Source organism: Dendrobates tinctorius, unplaced genomic scaffold (assembly GCF_039654945.1).
Source record: "Dendrobates tinctorius isolate UK_male_01 unplaced genomic scaffold, ASM3965494v1 ptg000126l, whole genome shotgun sequence".
Taxonomy (NCBI): domain Eukaryota; kingdom Metazoa; phylum Chordata; class Amphibia; order Anura; family Dendrobatidae; genus Dendrobates; species Dendrobates tinctorius.
Window position 1 is genome coordinate 11,075,138 of NW_027361794.1, and position 21,753 is coordinate 11,096,890.

The 21,753-nt window shown below is 43.4% G+C and overlaps 1 protein-coding gene across 1 annotated transcript in view; it reads left to right on the top strand.

Annotated features, from left to right (window-relative positions):
• The window catches only part of LOC141047279 (uncharacterized), a 44,579-nt gene extending 36,314 nt beyond the window's left edge, over positions 1-8,265 (top strand). Inside the window, exon 8 of the mRNA XM_073542307.1 lies at positions 6,288-8,265. Coding sequence (XP_073398408.1) covers positions 6,288-8,065 — 1,778 coding nt within the window. The 3' untranslated portion in view covers positions 8,066-8,265. The remainder of the gene's footprint in view (positions 1-6,287) is intronic.
• Positions 8,266-21,753: the final 13,488 nt, after the last annotated feature.

The following is a 21,753-nucleotide window of genomic DNA, read 5'->3' on the forward strand; positions in this document are numbered from 1 at the left end:
GCCTTGTATCATAATGATCACACCTGGGCAGATGAATACACGAGTTGTAACCAGCAGCGTCGCTTCAGACTGTAGCGCTGCTGCAGTAAACCTCTTATGTGTATTCTCCTGACAATGTGTGATAAGCTTCTGAAGTGTGGATGCGTTAGTTTGCCATCCTCACTTCAGCATTACACCAGTCCTGGGTATTGTAGAAGTTGTATCAACTTTATTATGTATACAGTCTTGAGTTCTAAACTGGCCACAGTGATGCTAATACAACTAATATGGATAGTCAGTGTTTTTAGGTCTCATAAATAGTTAGGGATGCTCCTGCATTCCAAAATGAATAATTGTAACTCATGACATGTGACACAAATATTAGTTGTATTATCCCCACCGTCGCATCACACTGAACTCAAAGTGTAAAGATAATAAAGATCATACAAGTTGTGTGTATGTATAGTCACCTGGTCTTGAGTACTATTAAATGAAGGATGCACAAAACACAGCATCATGAATTCAATCGTACACCTGGCCAGTTGATTATTGTATTGGAGTGTATAAAGACAGAGGGCACTTGGTACAGGTATCAACAAATTTTTTTTATTAACATAAACACAAAAGTAAACTTTGTTAGACCATTTGGTCTTGCCAGGCCACCCGTCCTAGATCTGAGTTGAAGTAGGCCGCCAATTGGTCCCTCATTTGGCCAGCTTCAACGGATGACCTGAGAGCGTGCTGATTAAATTCAGGCAAGGGGTTAGGAGCGGCATCATCAAGTTCAAAGTTTGGGTGCTCTCTAACCATAACAAAATTGTGTAGAACCACACAGGCCTTCACCACCTCATCCCTTGTTTCAAATTTCAAATCAATGGCTGTGGTTAGAATGCGCCATCTAGAGACAATTATACCAAAGGCACACTCTACAGTTCTTCTTGCCCTGGTCTGCCTGTAATTAAAAGTTCTTTTGTTGTGGTCCAAGTCCCGGCTGGAGTAGGGTTTGAGGAGGTTTTGGCACATCTGGAATGCCTCATCCCCAACCATTACAAAGGGCAGTGGCGGACCTTCGGTGTTGGGAAGAGGCCGTGGCATGGGGAAATTGAACTGGTTGCCATACAACCTCCGGCCCATGTCCGAGTTCTTAAAAGCCTTGGAGTCATTCCCATGCTAAAAATACACCAATGTCCACTGCAACAAACTTACAATCTGCATCAGAAATGGCCATGAGAACTGTAGAGAAGTACTTTTTGTAATTATAGTACGCTGATCCAGTTCTTTTTGGTTTTATAATCCGGATGTGTTTCCCATCCACCGCACCCAAACAGATGGGGAAATTGCAGACTGTCCAGAATCTTTCTGCATTTTCAATCCACTTTTCTACGGTAGGGAGGGGCAGAAATTCGGGACAGAGAACGTCCCACAAAGCCTGGCAGGTGTCCGCAACTATTCCCGACAAGGTGGAGATTCCAAGCCGGTATTGGAAGTGCAGTGAAGAGAGGGTCTCTCCAGTAGCCAGGAATCTGGGAAACAGAGAAACAGCAAAAATTAATATTTGTGTATCTGTATTTTTACAACACCATAAAATAAAATTACAAAAAAAAAAAGGCATAAACATAAATATGCAGCCTTTTCTTTACTACAAGGCATAACAATAATGCTGCAGCCTTTGGTTAAGTACATGGCAGAACAATAATTCATAGTACATCTGAGAGAACAAATAAAATTAGGCAGGCATTGTTTTTTAAATACTACGTACCGTAAGGTGACCAGGAGCCGTTCCTCAGGAGGAATCGCACGACGGAGCTGTGTGTCCTGTCTTCGGATGGCATCTTGGACATGACCAAGCAAATACATGAAGCTTTGTTGGGACATTCGTGTGTAATCAGTAAATTTATCCGGGGTTGCCTGTAGCTCGCTGTAGAGGGTGTGGTACGCTCCCCGGCTCTCCCGGAGTTCAACAATCGGATGTATCCACAAATGCCGCCGCTGCCGTATTCACTGTCTCTCTCTCTCCCTTTGTTCATGGCAAGCAACTGCATAAGCCTGAGCCATCCTGATGTCCAGATCCAAGTTGAAGTAAAAAGTCTTCCAGCGCAGATCCATGTTGTCAAGAGAAAATCAAAGGAAATGTGAAGAATTCCCATAACACAAGCCCACTGCTGTCTCATTGGTGGTGTCTGGTGCAAGAATTTTTCTAGAATTTTCCTCCTGTGATTGTGACACCATGCGCATAAAAAACGCATACGTCTGTAAAACGCTTGAAAACGCATACAAACGCTGCGTTTTTTTGGCTTACCAAGCACGATAATGCGATAAAAAAAAATCAACGTTTACAAACGTATGCGTTTTTGTCACGCGTTTGTGCGCACCAAACGCAGCGCAGAAAGACGCTAGTGTGAAACTAGCCTCAGTGGGCAAAATACGGAAAAATTATAGCGCTCAATATGTGGTGATGCAAAAACTATTTAGTGCAAAAAGCGTCTTTTAGCGTGCGACAGCTGCCAAACATAAAAACCGCCATAAATAGTAAATCAAACCCCCCCGTTATCACCCCCTTAGGGTGGTTTCACATTAGCGCTTTTTAAGCGCACGCACGGCCGGGGGTAGCTCCGCCCCCGAGCCGGCTCTCTGCCCGGCGTGCCCGCCCCTTGCTTGTAGCGCCGCCTCCTAGCGCACAGCGGCGCCTGCGATCGGCGCACCCTATCTTTAGCATAGGGTGCGCAGATCGTGCGCAGGCCGTGCGCTAGTTGCGCTTTGACCTGCGCTGCGCACTTTTGACGGTGCGCCGTGCGCGCCAAAATCAAACTTCGGATTTTGGCGCGCACGGCGCACCGTCAAAAGTGCGCAGCGCAGGTCAAAGCGCAATTAGCGCACGGCCTGCGCACCCTATGCTAAAGATAGGGTGCCCCGATCGCAGGCGCCGCTGTGCGCTAGGAGGCGGCGCTACAAGCAAGGGGCGGGCACGCCGGGCAGAGAGCCGGCTCGGGGGCGGAGCTACCCCCGGCCGTGCGTGCGCTTAAAAAGCGCTAATGTGAAACCACCCTTAGTTAGGGAAAATAATAAAATTTAAAAAAACTCTGCCATGCGCCCAAACAGTGGTTTACCTGCATATATGGGGTATCGGCGTAATCAGGACAAATTGTAAAACAACTTTTGGGGTCCAATTTCTCCTGTTACCCTAAGTAAAATAAAATAAAACAAATTGGATCTGAAGTACATTTTTTGTGAAAAAAGTTAAATGTTCATTTTTTTAAACATTCCAAATATTCCTGTGAAGCACCTGAAGGGTTACTAAACTTCTTGAATGTGGTTTTGAGCACCTTGAGGGGTGCAGTTTTTAGTATGGTGTTATTTTTGGGCATTTTCTGTCATACAGGCCTCTCAAAGTGACTTCAAGTGTGAGGTGGTCCCTAAAAAAAATGGTTTTGCAAATGAGAAATCGCTGGTCAACTTTTAATCCTTACAACTTCCTAACAAGAAAAAGTGGTTCCAAAATTGTGCTGATGTAAAGTAGACATGTGGGAAATGTTATTTATTAACTATTTGTGTGATATGACTCTCTAATTTAAGGGCATAAAAACTAAAAGTTTGAAAATTGCAAAATTTTCCCCAAATTTCTGTTTTTTTTGTCACAAATAAACACAAGTCATATCGAGCAAATTTTATCACTATCCTAAAGTACAATATGTCACGAGAAAACAGTCTCAGAATAGCCAGGATCAATTGAAACGTTTCAGCGTTATGACCTCATAAACTGTAAGAATTGTAAAAATTGGCCCCGTCATTAAGGTGAAAACAGGCTTCGTGGTGAAGGGTTTAATGACAGAAAAACCCACAATGGTGACAGAAATAACTTGAATCTGACAAAAGCAATAATAAATAAAAAATCTATGAAAATGAACAAATGAAAGTCAGACATTGCTTTTCAACCATGCTTCCACAGAATTTTTAAATAAATAAACCTCATGAAATGGGTCTGGACAGAAATGATGGTACCCCTGAAAATGTGACAAAACGGACATGTTAAATCGCGGTGTGTCCACTAATTAGCATCACAGGTGTCTACCATCTTGGAATCAGTGAGTGGCTTGTATAGAGGGCTACAAATACTCACTGTGCTGTTTGGTCACATGGTGTGTATCACACTCAATATGGACAAGAGGAAGCGAAGGAAAGAGTTGTCTCAGGAGATTAGAAACAAAATTATAGGCAAACATGTTAAAGGTAAAAGTTATAAGACCATCTCCAAGCAGCTTGATGTTCCTGTGACTAAAGTTGCTCATATTCGGAAATTTAAGCTCCATGGGGCTGTAGCCAACCTCCCTGGATGTGGCCGCAGGAGGAAAACTGATGACAAATCAAAGAGACGGATAATATGAATGGTAACAGAAGAGCCCAGAAAAACTTCTAAACAGATTAAAAGTGAACTTCAAGCTCAATGAACATCAGTGTCGGATCGCACCATCCATCATTGTACGAGCCAAAGTGGACTTCATGGGAGACGACCAAGGACACCATTGTTGAAAAAAAAATCATAAAAATGCCAGACTGGAACTTGCCAGACTACATGTTGACAAGCCACAAAGCTTCTGGGAGAATGTCCTATGGACAAATGAGACAAAACTGGAACTTTTGGCAAGACATATCAGCTCTATGTTCACAGATGGAAAAATTAAGCATATCAAGAAAAGAAAACTGTCCTTACTGTGAAACATGGAGGAGGATCTGATAGGCTAGTTTCACACTAGCGCTTTTGAGCACAGCGACGGCCTGCGCACGGCCGCCGCTAAGCCCCACCCCCTGCCGCGCCTGCCGCAGCAGGTTGCGTTTGGCGCAGGTCGGCGCACCGTCAAAAGGACGCATGCGCCGCCAAACGCAGACTGCGCACGGCCTGCGCCCCCAGTGATAAAGATAGGGGACGCAGGACGCATGCAGCGTCATGCGCCGGTAGGCGGAGCTACCGGCGGAGGCGGGGCTTAGTGGCGGCCGTGCGCAGGCCGTCGCTGCGCTCAAAAGCGCTAGTGTGAAACTAGCCTTACTCTGTTATGTTCTGGGGCTGCTCTGCTGCATCTGGCACAGGGTGTCTAGAATCTGTGATGGATTCAATGAATTCTCAAGACTATCAAGGGATTCTAGAGAGAAATGTGCTGCCCAATGTCAGAAAGCTTGGTCTCAGTCGCAGGTCATGGGTCTTGCAACATGAGAATGACCCAAAACACACAGGTAAAAACATCCAAGAATGGCCTTCTATGAACCCTGACCTAAATCCTGTTGAGCATCTTTGGAAAGAGCTGAAACATGCCGTCTGGAAAAGGCAACCTTCAAAGACGAGACAACTAGAGCAGTTTGCTCTTGAGGAGAGGGCCAAAATACCTGTCGAGAGGAGCAGAAGTCTCATTGACAGTTACAGGAATCGTTTCATTGCAGTGATTGCCTCAAAAGGTTGTGCAACAAAATATTAATTTAAGGGTACCATAATTTCTCTCCAGGCCAATTTCATGAGTTTTATGTTTTTAAAAATTCTTTGGAAACATGGTTGAAAAGCAATGTCTGACTTTCATTTCTTCATTTTCATAGATATTTTATTTATAATTAATTTTGGCAGATTCAAGTTATTTCTGTGACCATAGTGGGCTTTTCTGTCCATAAACAAGGGGTACCAACAATTTTGGTCACGTGTGTAGGAGGAGTGAATATTTTTACTTCACAGCCACTTTCCGGAAATTAACACAGAGTGGATGTTGGATTATGAAAATTACACGTTTGCCATTTTATTACCCAACACATAGTGCCCAGATTGTGCTCCAGGAGACAAATGCCACAAATTAAGTTTATTCTTCTCACTATAATATTGCTAAATACAGGGATCCTAAATGTTGTTTGCGCACACTGCAAGACTCAGAAGTGAGAGCGGATTTTGCTGGATTGGTTTATAGAAACCCTGTTGCTTTTCAACAGCCTTTGAGCCACTAATAGTGTGGGAACCTCTGTTTTCCCTTTGTCAGATGATGGACCTGAGTGGGAACTTGTTTTTTGAGTGAGGAGAATTGGTATTATTTTCACCTACATAACATTGATTGGTTTCTCTTTATTCGATATTTGGGAGACAGAACGAACAAACAGTTGAACACCACACTCTACTGGTTCATCCAACAAGGTTTTCTATTAGACTGTGAACTATCATTGTCTTGGTGAATATTTTTTACACCTTGCTATTTTTATGGACAGTTTAAGTAAAAATGTTCAAAAATATTAAACTCAAGGATATTTTATTAAAAAATAATAATTGTTTTTTTTTATCTTAGCAGATGACTGTACCAGGAGATCAGAGGGACAGCTGACATCTTCAGTTTTTAAATTTGATGATCGTGAGATCCTACAAGATACAACTGAAGTGATTGCTGCAACTCCAGATATACCATCATCCATTCACAGCAAAGATCTGTCCTCTGATCCTATGAAACAGGTCTCATCTTATTCATTACCGACTACTAAGGAAAATCAAAGTCACAAAAGAGGCATTATAAAACAAACTGCTTCTAAAGCAAATAAGTCATTTTCATGTTCAGAATGTGGGAAATATTTTAACAATAAATCAGATTGTGTTAAGCACCATAGAACTCACACATGGGAGAAGCCTTTTTCATGTTCAGAATGTGGGAAATGTTTTAACTGGAAATCAGCTCTTGTTAGACATCAGAGTAGTCACACAGGAGAGAAGCCTTTTTCATGTTCAAAATGTGGGAGATGTTTTGCACATAAATCACATTTTGTTACCCACCAGAGAACTCACACAGGGGTGAAGCCTTTTTCCTGTTCAGAATGTGGGAAATGTTTTAACAATAATTCAGATTGTGTTAAGCACCAGAGAATTCACACAGGGGAGAAGCCTTTTTCATGTTCAGAATGTGGGAGATGTTTTATCCAGAAATCAGACCTTGTTACTCACCAGAGAACTCACACAGGGGAGAAGCCATTTTCATGTTCAGAATGTGGGAAATGTTTTAACAATAAATCAGATTGTATTAAGCACCAGAAAATCCACACAGGGGAGAAGCCTTTTTTATGTTCAGAATGTGGGAGATGTTTTATCCAGAAATCAGACCTTGTTGCTCACCAGAGAACTCACACAGGGGAGAAGCCTTTTTCCTGTTCAGAATGTGGGAAATGTTTTAACTGGAAATCAGCTCTTGTTAGACATCAGATCAGTCACACAGGAGAGAAGCCTTTTTCATGTTCAGAATGTGGGAGATGTTTTGCACATAAATCACATTTTGTTACCCACCTGAGAACTCACACAGGGGAGAAGCCTTTTTCATGTTCAGAATGTGGGAGATGTTTTATCCAGAAATCAGACCTTGTTACTCACCAGAGAACTCACACAGGGGAGAAGCCATTTTCATGTTTAGAATGTGGGAAATGTTTTACCAATAAATCAGATTGTATTAAGCACCAGAAAATTCACACAGGGGAGAAGCCTTTTTTATGTTCAGAATGTGGGAGATGTTTTATCCAGAAATCAGACCTTGTTACTCACCAGAGAGCTCACACAGGGGAGAAGCCTTTTTCCTGTTCAGAATGTGGGAAATGTTTTAACTGGAAATCAGCTCTTGTTAGACATCAGAGCAGTCACACTGGAGAGAAGCCTTTTTCATGTTCAGAATGTGGGAGATGTTTTGCACATAAATCACATTTTGTTACCCACTTGAGAACTCACACAGGGGAGAAGCCTTTTTCCTGTAAAGAATGTGGGAAATGTTTTAACAATAAATCAGTTTGTGTTAATCACCAGATAATCCACACAGGGGAGAAGCCTTTTTCCTGTTCAGAATGTGGGAAATGTTTTAACCGGAAATCGAATCTTGATAGCCACCAGAAAACTCATACAGGGGAGAAGCCTTTTTCCTGTTCAGAATGTGGGAAATGTTTTACGCAGAAATCAGTTTTGGTTAAGCACCAGAGAACTCACACAGGAGAGAAGCCTTTTGCCTGTTCAGAATGTGGGAAATGTTTTAACCGGAAATTGGTTCTTGTTAGACATCAGAGCAGTCACACAGGGGAGAAGCCTTTTTTATTTTCTTAATGTGGGAAATATTTTTTTTACTTGGAAATCAACTGTTAATAAACATCAGAGACTTCACATAGGGATGAAGCCTTTTTTATGTTCATAATGTTTTAATAGTGTTAACCAAAATTGGATCTTCTTAAAGGGGTTGTCTCTTTTCATTCCTCATGTTTGCTGACAAAAGGATAAAACTAAACTTTATTAATTCCAAATGTAAAGCTATGCACATAATTCACCCCCTGAAAGTTAGTCAGAAGGTGACTAATAGAAAAAGCATGTATTGCACATTTCAGTATATAGGGTGAGGTGATGTATACACACTCACTCTCCAAGTCTCTCATTTCTATGGTTTCTTCGTCCTCACCAAAGGCGACTCATCAGTAGACTTTTTTTTAATATTGACCTATTCAAGCGAGACTAGACAAAAAAAAACCTAAAATCATGTATCATGTTTAAAACAGTCAGAAAACTAGCCAAGTATAGGGAGACCCCAGACCTCACATTATATACTTCATAAGTTTATAAGCCACTCCAGTGTCAGGAATAGATAGTATATGAAAGCACAGTATAATTATTGTGTTTTTTCTTCTGCCCTACTTTGGTATTTTAACAGCTGTTAGTAGTGCAGACAAATAGTTCTAGACTAAACTCCGTTTTCAGAAGGCCCAATTTATACCACTCAGGGAAACCTTCCCTGCTCCAAAGATCCAAAGCAGCTTCTAACTAATGGCCATGCTGCGGTCTGTCAGGGAATGAAATATCGTCATAAAGACTAGGGATATGTACAACCATAATGTCTGGGAGATCTGTGACATTATTTAGTATGAATATGGAAATTATGGTCTGGAGCATTTCAGTGTTCCCTGAGCGGTATATACTGTATTTTCACATATCTATTCCTGACACTGGAGTGGATTATAAACTTACGAAGTATATAGTGTGAAGTCTGGGATCTGCCAATATGTGACTAGTTTTCTGACTGTTTCGGATAAAGTGATACATGATTTTAGGGTTTTCTTCCTCTAGTCTCACTTGAATATAGGTCAATATTAAATTGTCTCTTGATGAGTCACCTTTGGTGAGGACGACGAAACCTGCAGAAATGAGAGACTTGGAGAGTGAGTGTGTATACGTCACCTCATCCTATATACTGAGACGTGGGGTATGTGTTTTTTCTATTAATCACCTTCTGACTAACCTTCAAGGGGTGAATTATGGGTATAGTTTACATATGGAATTAATAAAGTTTATTCTTATCCACCGCTGAAATGGCGCCGACATTGGAGGTTTGTATAAGTGTTTTTATTTTAACAGGACCAAACATCAGCAATGAGAAGGGGTTGTCCAACTAGTGGACAACCTTTTTAAACATCAAAAATCCCACAGAGAGAAGTCATTATTATACCTAGAGTGTGAAAAATGAATTACAGGTAAATCGTATTTTGGTAACCATCAAAAATAACTCAGACAGGGAGAAACTATATATATTATTGACAAATTGTACAAAAACTTGATGCGCGCGGCGTGTGTTCAAGGATGGAATATTATATGGGAGTTTTGCAGAATAAACCAAATACCAACAGGAAATAAACCACCCAAAACAAACATTTATCAGTAGCAATAACTCATCTTTATTAGGTAAAGTATAAAAGAATTGCACCATTTTCCGATTCCCGTAGCGTTTCCATTTTTCATGTTTTCTGGTTGGGTGAGGGCTTATTTTTTGTGTGTCGAGCTGACATTTTCAATGAATACAATTTTGGTGCAGATACGATCTTTTAATCGCCCATTATTGCATTTTAATGCAATGTTGCGGTGACCTAAAACACTTGATTCTGGCGTTTTGACTTTTTTCTCATTTGCGCCATTTAGCAATCGGGTTAATTGTTTTTTATATTGATAGATTGGGCTATTTTGAACGCGTTGATACCAAATATGTGTATGTTTGATTTTTTTATTGTTTAATTTTGAATGGGGTAAAAGGGGATAATTTGAAATTTTATTTTTTTATATATTTTTAAAAACTTTTTTTTTACTTTTGGCATTGTGAAGACATGCAGCATTGTGTCTTAATTAACCAGATGACTATTTTTAGCAAACAAAGAATAATAGAATGTTATCTGTATGTTGACTTTCAATTTTAAGTGTTGATTTCTGGTTGGTCAAGAAAACAGACTTTTGTTTGTGTAAGCCTGTAATATTGACTTTTATTGTGCGCTTATCCTTGATCACTAGTGATGTTTGCTGATATGCTAATTATGGATTGTATTACGGCGCCAGTTTGTTGACTTCTAAAGCAGAAAGGGAAAAACTATGCAAATAGTTTACATAATCAAGTAATGCTACTTGGTCTTGTCTCCATTCTTATCTTTTATGTAAATACTGACTGAGGGACACTTGTTAAGTCTAAAAATAAGTTACCTGCCTCTGTATAAAGAGACTGAGCGAGAGAAACAGCAAGAGAGATTCTGCCAAGACATCCATTCATCCCAAAAGGACATGAGACAGGACAGCAGCCATTTTACATCAAGGCTCCATTACAAGAGACACACATCTATTATTCTATAGGAAACAATCTAGGGATTTTCAGCCTCAGCTGGAAGAATACAGATCTCCATTGACCATCGCTTAACCATAGATAAGTTTGGAGAAGCCAGGTTGTGATTCTCGGATCAACTGGCCTTGTACTCAATATGGACTCTATGGAATGTCATCTTCCTACACTTGTTGCCTCCCCTGTGTGTGTGCCACAGGTGGTGTAGTCGACCCTGGAAGATGATGTCGACCCTGGAAGATGAAGCCAGGTTGTGATCCTCGGATCAACTGGCCTTGTACCTTGTATAGACTGAATGGACTGTCATCTTCCTACGCTTGTCGTTACCTCCTCTGTGTGCGTGCCACAGGTGGGGTAGCGACCCTGGAAGATCTGAAGTCATGGCTACTATTATCCCAGCGAGTCAGTGGAAGGGTGAGACTCTGTAATGTGCACCATCTTGAGTATTTTGCTGGGACTGTTCTATGTGTTACCTGCCTGTTTTGTGGTTCCATAAAGCATTGCCACACTGTTTTACCCACACCATGTGTTGTCTGAGTAGTGTTTTGCCCATGTTAAAAGAAGAGTGAGAGTTCAGTGGGATGATCCCTGATCCATGCGGTTTCGGCTAGCGGGTGGCGCTCATAGCAATCTGGTAGCGACAACCATAGAGGTCTGCTGGAGACCTCTGGTTGTCATAGCCAACCCATCGGTGACTCGTGATCACGTGATAGGGTCACCGATGGCCGAGATTTCCAGCGCGCTTGCCGGAGGTGCGCATTAAATGCCGCTGTCAGAGGCTGTTAGGGGCACATGTCAGCTGTTCAAAACAGCTGACATGTACTGGGTAAGATGTGGGCTCAGCGTCGGAGCCCACATGAAAGGGAGGGAGTCCAACATCGGCGTACATTTACGCCTGATGTCGGAAAGAGGTTAAAGGGAATTGTTACTATATTTACAAAGACCGAAGTGGTAATCAATCATGTATACATACAAATAATTACAAAAATACACAGATTATAATGTTAAATAGTATACAGTTAAGACAAGAAAATATAATTTGTGTAAATCATATGTAGATATAAAAATTCAGGCAAATGTCAAATATTGTAGCTCCACAAATAATTAAGTGTGGTGTAAGATATGTAAGTGAGGTATACTTAATTATTTGTAACAAATGTCCAACTGGGGGTCAGTATGTGGGGGAGACAGGGCAAAAGCTTAGAACAAGGATGAATTCTCACCTTTACATAATAAGAGAAAAAAGAATGGGTCTACCAGTGGCAAAACATTTTTGTAACCCTGATCACAGCACCATGACATGAAATTACTTGTTACTATGTTATGTTGTATTAAAAAGGTAACTTCACATTTCATTGGGACAGAAGGATCTGGGAGTATAAACTCATGACAACCTTTGACACACTCAGTGTAGGAGTGAATGTGTAGCAAAAACATAAGAGTGGACTTTATTAGGGCCACATGGCGTGGTGCAACGTTTCGGCTTCAGAAGCCTTTTTCAAGCAGTGAAGAAACATGTGGATACAAACATATAAATAGGTGCATGGTAATGAGGTACAATTAACGTAGTAATCATAAAAGATCATTTTACAAATAAATATTTTCATATCATACATGCTGTCTATATCACAAAAGTGCCTGTGCTATAAAGTGCAAAGTGACTGCAAAACCGATATCATGTGCATCGCATTAATATCACTCATCCAGGTGTGCATTGCCATAATCGCTATTTTCTTTGAATACACATCATAGTCGGCGTGTTTGGGATATGACGGAGCATGTACTGCGCATAATCTTCCTGTCACTAGTCGCTAAGCCAATCAAAAAGATCTAACAGATCTAAAAGATATTTCCCACACATGCGCACTAAAGAAGGTCAGATGCTCGGCAACGCCGTGTTTAGTGTTCCATTAATGTAATTAATTTTTTATTTTATTTGTTATTGTCTTATATTTTTTATTTTTATTTTGCTGGGTTTCTTTTTCTTTTATTTTCTCATTTTTCTATTTTTTTCATTATTCATTTATTCTCTATATAAATTTTTTTTCAATGTTTTCATTTTTTTCATTTACTTTTCTTCAAAATTTTCTGTATATTTTTTCATTTACTTTTGTTTTATTTCATTTACTTTTTTCTTATCATTTAATCATCTCATTCTTTTTTTAATATATAAATTTTTATTGAAAGTTTTCAAAAATAACAAATTATTAGCATAGGTAGCATCAATCATGAAGAGAGAAGGAAGATCCGGCACTGGAGACTTGATAAAATCCACGATAAGTTTTATTCACATAATTTCATGATAAAACCATAAAGGGGAAAACAGACCCCCCACGCCTGACGCGTTTCGAACCTTACACCAGGTTCTTCCTCAGAGACATGAAACAAAACAGTTCACAAAATGATTATAAACATTCCTAATCAGCAGAGGGACTCCACACATGTGTATAATCAAAGAGGCAGACAACTAAGCCCTCAAACTTTTCTTATCATTTAATCATCTCATTCTTTTTTTAATATATAAATTTTTATTGAAAGTTTTCAAAAATAACAAAATATTAGCATAGGTAGCATCAATCATGACAAATAGACATCATAACTATTACTATCACAGCACATGTAGGTGGAAGTCTTAGACTGAGAATGCTACTTTCCAGAAGTAGCGAAGATAACTTTGATAATGTTAGATAGCTAACAATACTATCGATAATACAAAAGCAAACAACAAAACAAAGAGGATAAGAAAAAAGACGACTGAGGGGCGATCTAATAACCATGTATAAGTATATAAGGGGACAATACAAATATCTCTCCGAGGATCTGTTTATACCAAGGAAGGTGATGGTCACAAGGGGACATTCTCTGCGTCTGGAGGAGAAAAGGTTTTTCCACCAACATGGAAGAGGATTCTTTACAGTTAGGGCAGTGAGAATCTGGAATTCCTTGCCTGAGGAGATGGTGATGGCGAACTCAGTCGTAGGGTTCAAGAGAGGCCTGGATGTCTTCCTGGAGCGTAACAGTATTGTATCTTACAGTTATTGTTAGGTTCTTTAGAAGGACGTAGATCTGGGGATTTATTCTGACAGAATTTTATAGGCTGAACTGGATGGACTAATGTCTTTTTTCGGCCTTACTATGTTACTATAAGGAAGGGGACAGGAAAGCGAAAAAAAGAAAAGGGGATCCTCTCTCTATCAGGTCGCCTCACACGTCCAAACCGGCGGTCTAACTTGGCTCTCCTCCAATCAGTAAAACATTCAACCCCAATCACATCAAGAACATTCCTCTGGTAACTGAAGTGGACCTAGATTATTCTTCAGTTTTTCCATTAGATACCATCTAGTGGAGGAAAAAGGATTGATTATTTTCCGCCTCTTATCATTGCTACAAAATTTTCCAATAAACTGACTCCATTTCTTGAGAATTTTGCCTGCTTGTGCCTCTTTATTTGTAAGTGCATCTCCTTGTTCAACCGCCATGTAATGATGTAATTGGGCTACCAATTCTGACAACTGTGGGGTAGATGGATCGAGCCAGTGCTTAAGAATCAACCTTTTAGCTAAAATCAGTATAGTGTGTATTAGTATTGACCCTCCTCTCCCAAATTCCCACAAATATGTAAAATCGCCATTGACAGAGACAGTGTCTTTACGTCGCTCCATAAGTTGCCGAGCAATCCAGAAACTAAGTCCCAAAATGGGACTATGTTACTACAGGACCACAGTCCATGCAATATATCAGAGCTAGGTCCCTGACATCTAGGGCAGGCTGTAAGTCTGTCAGGTCTAGCTTCTGGTTTATGGATGTTAAAATCGTAAATTGCTCTGAGCATGATTTTAAATTTAGTTTCTCTCCAATTACAAATTTATGACGAACTTTGACACTCTCAGTGCTGGAATGAATGTGTCGCATGGATTTATGTCTTTTTACATCAACTAAGGAATTTCCTTTTAAAACCTCGTGGGGGCATCACAACACAGAACTAGACCCCAATCAGAGGACCATAAAACATCCGGACTCCTTATCTATGAACTGGTCCAATGTTTATATTTATGTTTATCCCTCTCCCATATTGATAGTTCTGCTTCACGTCACTTGTCTTATCTATTGCATTTTTTCTAGGCTGTATTGTGCATAAATATGTGACTTCAGATTTTGTATTAGTCTAGCTAGAGTTGAGCGAAACGAGTCGAAAAAATTCGAAAGTCGCCGACTTTTGGCAAAGTCGAGTTTCATGAAACGAAACCCGACCCTAGGATGAGGTCGGCCACGAGGTCGGCGACTTACGCGCCAAAGTCGCGTTTCAAAAGTTTGTTTTGCGCTCTTTTTCAGCCAATCAGGATCCACGGACACTGTGGGCAACGTGATGACATAGGCACGGGTCACCACCATCTTTCAGAAGGGCATGCAAGTGATTGGCTTGCTTTGGTGGGCGTCACAGGGGGTATAAAAGGGCGTGCACGCCGACCGCCATCTTACTTCTGCCGATCTTAGTATAGGGAGAGGTTGCTGCTGATTCTGTAGGGAGAGCGTTAGGCAGGGAAGAAGACAAAAAAACTGCTTCTGCTGCTAGCGATTTGGCCTGCACAACACACCAGTCACTGTGTGTGCAGTGCAAGGGGAGGCTATATAGTGGTGTATCAGTGGTGTTGGCTGTTGGGTTGCCTTCTAAGGCTTCCTGACATTCCTGCATTGCTGTTTACCCACTGCTCCGCAAACTGCCTTTTTAAAAGCAATCCCAATTTTTTTTTTTGTCCTGCTGAGAAGATAAAAAAACTGCTTCTGCTGCTAGCAATTTGGCCTGCACAACACACCAGTCACTGTGTGTGCAGTGCAAGGGGAGGCTATATAGTGGTGTATCAGTGGTGTTGGTTGTTGGGCTGCCTTCTAAGGCTTCCTGACATTCCTGCATTGCTGTTTACCCACTGCTCCGCAAACTGCTTTTTTAAAAGCAATCCAATCTCCCTTATCCTCTAGTCACTTTTGTCACAGCTGTGCCATCGAGCCTGTCACATAGTGCTCAGATATTCATTGGGCCTCACACAATCCAAAAGTGTCCAGTGTCCAAAAGTGTGTGCAGAGATTCAAAATCTCCCTTATCCTCTAGTCACTTTGGTCACAGCTGTGCCATCGAGCCTGTCACATAGCGCTCAGATATCAGTGGGCCTCACACAATCCAAAAGTGTCCATCCAGTGTCCAAAAGTGTGTGCAGAGATTCAAAATCTCCCTTATCCTCTAGTCACTTTGGTCACAGCTGTGCCATCGAGCCTGTAACATAGCGCTCAGATATCAGTGGGCCTCACACAATCCAAAAGTGTCCATCCAGTGTCCAAAAGTGTGTGCAGAGATTCAAAATCTCCCTTATCCTCTAGTCACTTTGGTCACAGCTGTGCCATCAAGCCTGTCACATAGCGCTCAGATATCAGTGGGCCACACACAATCCAAAAGTGTCCATCCAGTGTCCAAAAGTGTGTGCAGAGATTCAAAATCTCCCTTATCCTCTAGTCACTTTGGTCACAGCTGTGCCATCGAGCCTGTCACATAGCGCTCAGATATCAGTGGGCCTCACACAATCCAAAAGTGTCCATCCAGTGTCCAAAAGTGTGTGCAGAGATTCAAAATCTCCCTTATCCTCTAGTCACTTTGGTCACAGCTGTGCCATCGAGCCTGTCACATAGCGCTCAGATATCAGTGGGCCTCACACAATCCAAAAGTGTCCATCCAGTGTCCAAAAGTGTGTGCAGAGATTCAAAATCTCCCTTATCCTCTAGTCACTTTGGTCACAGCTGTGCCATCGAGCCTGTCACATAGCGCTCAGATATCAGTGGGCCTCACACAATCCAAAAGTGTCCAGTGTCCAAAAGTGTGTGCAGAGATTCAAAATCTCCCTTATCCTCTAGTCACTTTGGTCACAGCTGTGCCATCGAGCCTGTCACATAGCGCTCAGATATCAGTGGGCCTCACACAATCCAAAAGTGTCCATCCAGTGTCCAAAAGTATGTGCAGAGATTCAAAATCTCCCTTATCCTCTAGTCACTTTTGTCACAGCTGTGCCATCGAGCCTGTCACATAGCGCTCAGATATTCATTGGGCCTCACACAATCCAAAAGTGTCCAGTGTCCAAAAGTGTGTGCAGAGATTCAAAATCTCCCTTATCCTCTAGTCACTTTGGTCACAGCTGTGCCATCGAGCCTGTCACATAGCGCTCAGATATCAGTGGGCCTCACACAATCCAAAAGTGTCCAGTGTCCAAAAGTGTGTGCAGAGATTCAAAATCTCCCTTATCCTCTAGTCACTTTGGTCACAGCTGTGCCATCGAGCCTGTCACATAGCGCTCATATCAGTGGGCCTCACACAATCCAAAAGTGTCCATCCAGTGTCCAAAAGTGTGTGCAGAGATTCAAAATCTCCCTTATCCTCTAGTCACTTTGGTCACAGCTGTGCCATCGAGCCTGTCACATAGCGCTCAGATATCAGTGGGCCTCACACAATCCATAAGTGTCCAGTGTCCACAAGTGTGTGCAGAAATTCAAAATCTCCCCTGTCCTACAGACACCTTGTACCTTGTTTTACATTACTATATAGTTTGTTGGATTTTGTCTACATTTCTACCAAAAATGAGGAAGGCTGGTGGAAGAGGCCGTGGAATTGGGCGGGGGTTGGCAGCTGGTAATGATGGTGTTGGTGGTGGATCTGATGGTAGTGGCAAGAGCAAAATAGGACCGAATGCAGGAGGTGCTGACCCTGCGTCATCGTCTGGCTACATAAGGCCTCGAACGCTTAGTTTTCTAGGAGTTGGCAAACCGCTTTTAAAGCCAGAGCATCAGGAAAAAGTTTTGTCTTACATTGCTGACTCAGCCTCCAGCTCTATCGCCTCCTCTTCTTCAGTTGTAAAAAGTAAAAGCACTGAGTCGTCATTGGAGGCTCATGTTAATGAACCACACCTTTCCTTGTGTCCTTCACCCCAACCAAGATTGAAGGATGATGCAGGCCATACTACTGATTACTCCATGGAGCTGTTTTCACATACCATGCCTGGATTATCAAGTGAAATGGTGAATTACCCAGGCCAAGATGAATCTGATATGGAGTGCACTGATGCACAGCCGCTGATGGATGATTCTGCTGGTACATTCACTCAGAGCACTACATTGTCCTCGCAGTGTACAGAGCCAGATTCTGACCCTGATGAGACTCAGGTGCCCCTTCCCGCACACTATACCACCATACACGGTGACACAGAGGAAGGTGCACATGACATAGAAGAGGAGGTGATGGATGACCCAGTTGTTGACCCAGATTGGCATCCATTGGGGGAAGAGGGTGCTGCTTCCAATAGCTCAGATGAGGAGCATCCACAGCAGACATCGACATCGCAATAGCTGTTATCTGGCAGGCCCAGAGCACTCCAAAGACAGGTTCCAAACATCAAAAGAGTTGCTGGACAGCTTGTCCAGAGGGTCAAAAGATCACAGCGTGCTAGGCCGCAAAATGTCTGCCAAAGTAGGAAGAGTGCAGTGTGGCACTTTTTTGAACAAAATCCTCATGATCAGGCCAAGGTTATCTGTAAGAAGTGCGCAAAGACCTTTAGCCGAGGGAAAAATCTGAAAAATTTGAATACCAGTTGCATGCTTAGACATTTAACCAGCATGCACTTGCAAGCGTGGACACAACACCAAACCTCAAGTGCCACATGTGCAACTGATCACAACGAAGGTAGTCAGCAACGCTACATTGTTTCCCCCACTGTAAGCCCACCGGTTAGCACAGCAGCAAATGTTGAGGTGTCGTTGCAAGACCACAGCAGTCAGGGAATCCCACTGTTATATCAACGAAAGACTGATTCTAGGCCATCAGAAAGAACACCAACTCCATCACCATCATCAACCCTCTCTCAGTCGGCCCTGTCCACCGCTACTTCCACCATATGCAGCTCTCAAGTCCAGCTCACCCTCCCAGACACTATGAGTAGGTCAAGAAAGTACTCAGTCTCTCATCCGCATACACTGGGTTTGAACGCCCACATTGCCAAACTAATCTCGTTTGAGATGATGCCCTTTCGGTTGGTGGAAAGCACAGCTTTCCGCGAACTCATGGCCTATGCAGTACCACGCTATGACCTACCTAGTCGCCACTTCTTCTCTCGCAAAGCCATCCCAGCCCTCCACCATCATGTGAAAGACCGCATTGTCCATGCACTCAAGCAGTCAGTGAGCGGAAAGGTGCACCTCACAACTGATGCATGGTCCAGTCGGCATGGCCAGGGCCGTTACGTGTCCATCACTGCGCACTGGGTTAATGTGGTGGATGCAGGGTCCACAGGGGACAGTGCTGCCTAGCCCACGGTATAGGAAACAGTTGGCTGTAGGCGTTCGACCCTCCTCCTCCTCCAGAAGCGAAAGCTCGTCCACAGAGCGCAGTCGTACGAGCACTCCATCTGCAGCTGCCACTGTTGCACACGATGTGTCCCCCTATCGAGCAGCTAGTGGAAAGCGTCAGAAGGCTGTGTTGCAGATGATGTGTTTGGGCGACAGACACACCGCCGAGGTGCTGGCCTAGTACTTGAAGCGACAAACTGAGTCATGGCTGGGCAGTGTACATCTTGAGGCAGGCAAGGTAGTTAGTGATAACGGCCGTAATTTTGTGGCAGCCATAGCCCTTTCAAAACTCAGCCACATACCTTGCTTGGCTCACACCTTGAACCTGGTGGTGCAGTGCTTCCTCAAAAATTATCCGGAGTTAACAGCCCTGCTCCAGAAGGTGCGAAGACTGTGCGCGCACATCCGCCGGTCGCCTGTACACTCCGTTCGTATGCAGAAGCTGCAGCGATTGCTCCACCTTCCCACCCACCGCCTCATTATCGACATTGCAACAAGGTGGAACTCCACCCTGCACATGGTGGAGCGGCTGTGCGAGCAGAGGCAGGCCATAATGCATTTGTGGGAGGATACACGGCCAGGCACTTTGAGAGCAGACATGGAGTTGACAGGTGTGCAGTGGTCGAAGCTGAAAGACCTTTGTAAAGTCCTTCAGTGTTTTGAGGAATGCACACGGCTGGTAAGCGCAGACGACGCCATCCTAAGCATGAGCATCCCACTTATGCGTCTGCTCATGCAAACTTTGACGCACCTTAAGGAGCAGACGTCTGCAGCCAATGTTGATGAGGAGGAAGAGGAGGAGGGAATCCTTGATGACATTCAGCCATTGTCTGCTCAGGGAACTCTCCTGGACGAGGTGGAGGAAGAAGAGGAGGAGGAGGATGATGATGGGGATGATTACTTAGGGGAGGAGGATGCATCTCGTGGGGCAAGTGAAAATGTTGGCGTGGCAAGGTCTGGTACAGGGTTTGTGCGTGACTGGAGGGATGTGGATTTGCCAGAAAGTGCTCCTCCACCCAGCACTCGCAGTGCATCATTGACACCGGGAACATTGGCCCACATGTCAGATTATGCCTTGCGGATCCTAAAATGGGACCCCCGCATTGCCAAAATGATGAACGATGACGACTACTGGTTGGCCAGCATCCTGGATCCACGCTATAAAGGCAAATTACAAAACATCATGCCACAGGAGAACCTTGACCTAATATTGGCTAATAAACAAGCAACTCTGGTAAATCGGTTGCTTGAGGCATTCCCAGCACACAGCAGCGGTGATGGTTCTCACATGAGCCGTACGGGCCGGGGGCAGCTTGGCAGAGGTGTTCGTGGTGCACACAGCAGAAGTGGCGTTGGAGACAGGGGTTTCATGACAATGTTGTGGACTGATTTTTCAAATACCGCTCACACAACTGGTAATACTGCATCGATGGAAAGTGACAGGAGACAGCAGTTGTCAACTATAGTTACAAACTACTTTTCCTCCCATATCGATGTTCTCCCACACAGGTCATTCCCCTTTGACTATTGGGCCGCTAAACTGGACACCTGGCCTGAATTGGCCCAATATGCCTTACAGGAGCTCGCTTGCCCAGCTGCAAGTGTGCTATCGGAAAGAGTCTTCAGTGCAGCTGGATCAATCCTGACAGAAAAAAGGACCCGTCTGTCAACCCAAAATGTGGATGATCTAACCTTCATTAAAATGAACCACGCATGGGTTTCCAAGGATTTTGTCCCACCTTCCCCTGATGACACATAGGGTGACAGAAAAATGGCTTGCTTTGGTCCACCTCTTCCTGGTACTTCACCTATTTCGCCTTTTGCATCAGCTGAATGTCCAACATCAACATATGCCACTTTCTAAAACTCCCTAACTGTGCTGCCTGCCCCCCCATGGCCGGGGTCACCACCTAGCGCACGACACCGTGCGAGTGCCGTTGCCCTGGACAGGTGGGTAGGCCGACTCTTGAGCGCGGGCACTGGCACAGGGTCCCTCATAGTGCAATCAAGTGTCTCTGACGGTGGTGGTGCACACCCGCCGTCAGACACACCGCTGTACTATGAGGGGCCCAGTGCCAGTACCGACGCCCACGAGTGGGCCCCCCTTGCTTGGGCAGGGCCCCAGCATTTGCAATCTTTACCTCTCCCTGCTCCTCCGCTGTGTAATCTGGGCCGTCAAATCCATACTGTGCCTGACACCGTCTGAGCCTGCCTCCTGATGTATAGACATATATTTTGAATGTGTACGCTATCCATACATGTTATCCGGGGATACGGTACCCTTTCTAACCTTTGTGCAATCACGTGCAATCCATACTGGGCCTAACACCATCTGAGCCTGCCTCCTGAGACATATATTTTGAATGTGTACGCTATCCATACATGTTATCCGGGGATACGGTACCCTTTCTAACCTTTGTGCAATCACGTGCAATCCATACTGGGCCTAACACCGTCTGAGCCTGCCTCCTGAGACATATATTTTGAATGTGTACGCTATCCATACATGTTATCCGGGGAAACGGTACCCTTTCTAACCTTTGTGCAATCACGTGCAATCCATACTGGGCCTAACACCGTCTGAGCCTGCCTCCTGAGACATATATTTTGAATGTGTACGCTATCCATACATGTTATCCGGGGATACGGTACCCTTTCTAACCTTTGTGCAATCACGTGCAATCCATACTGGGCCTAACACCGTCTGAGCCTGCCTCCTGAGACATATATTTTGAATGTGTACGCTATCCATACATGTTATCTGGGGATACGG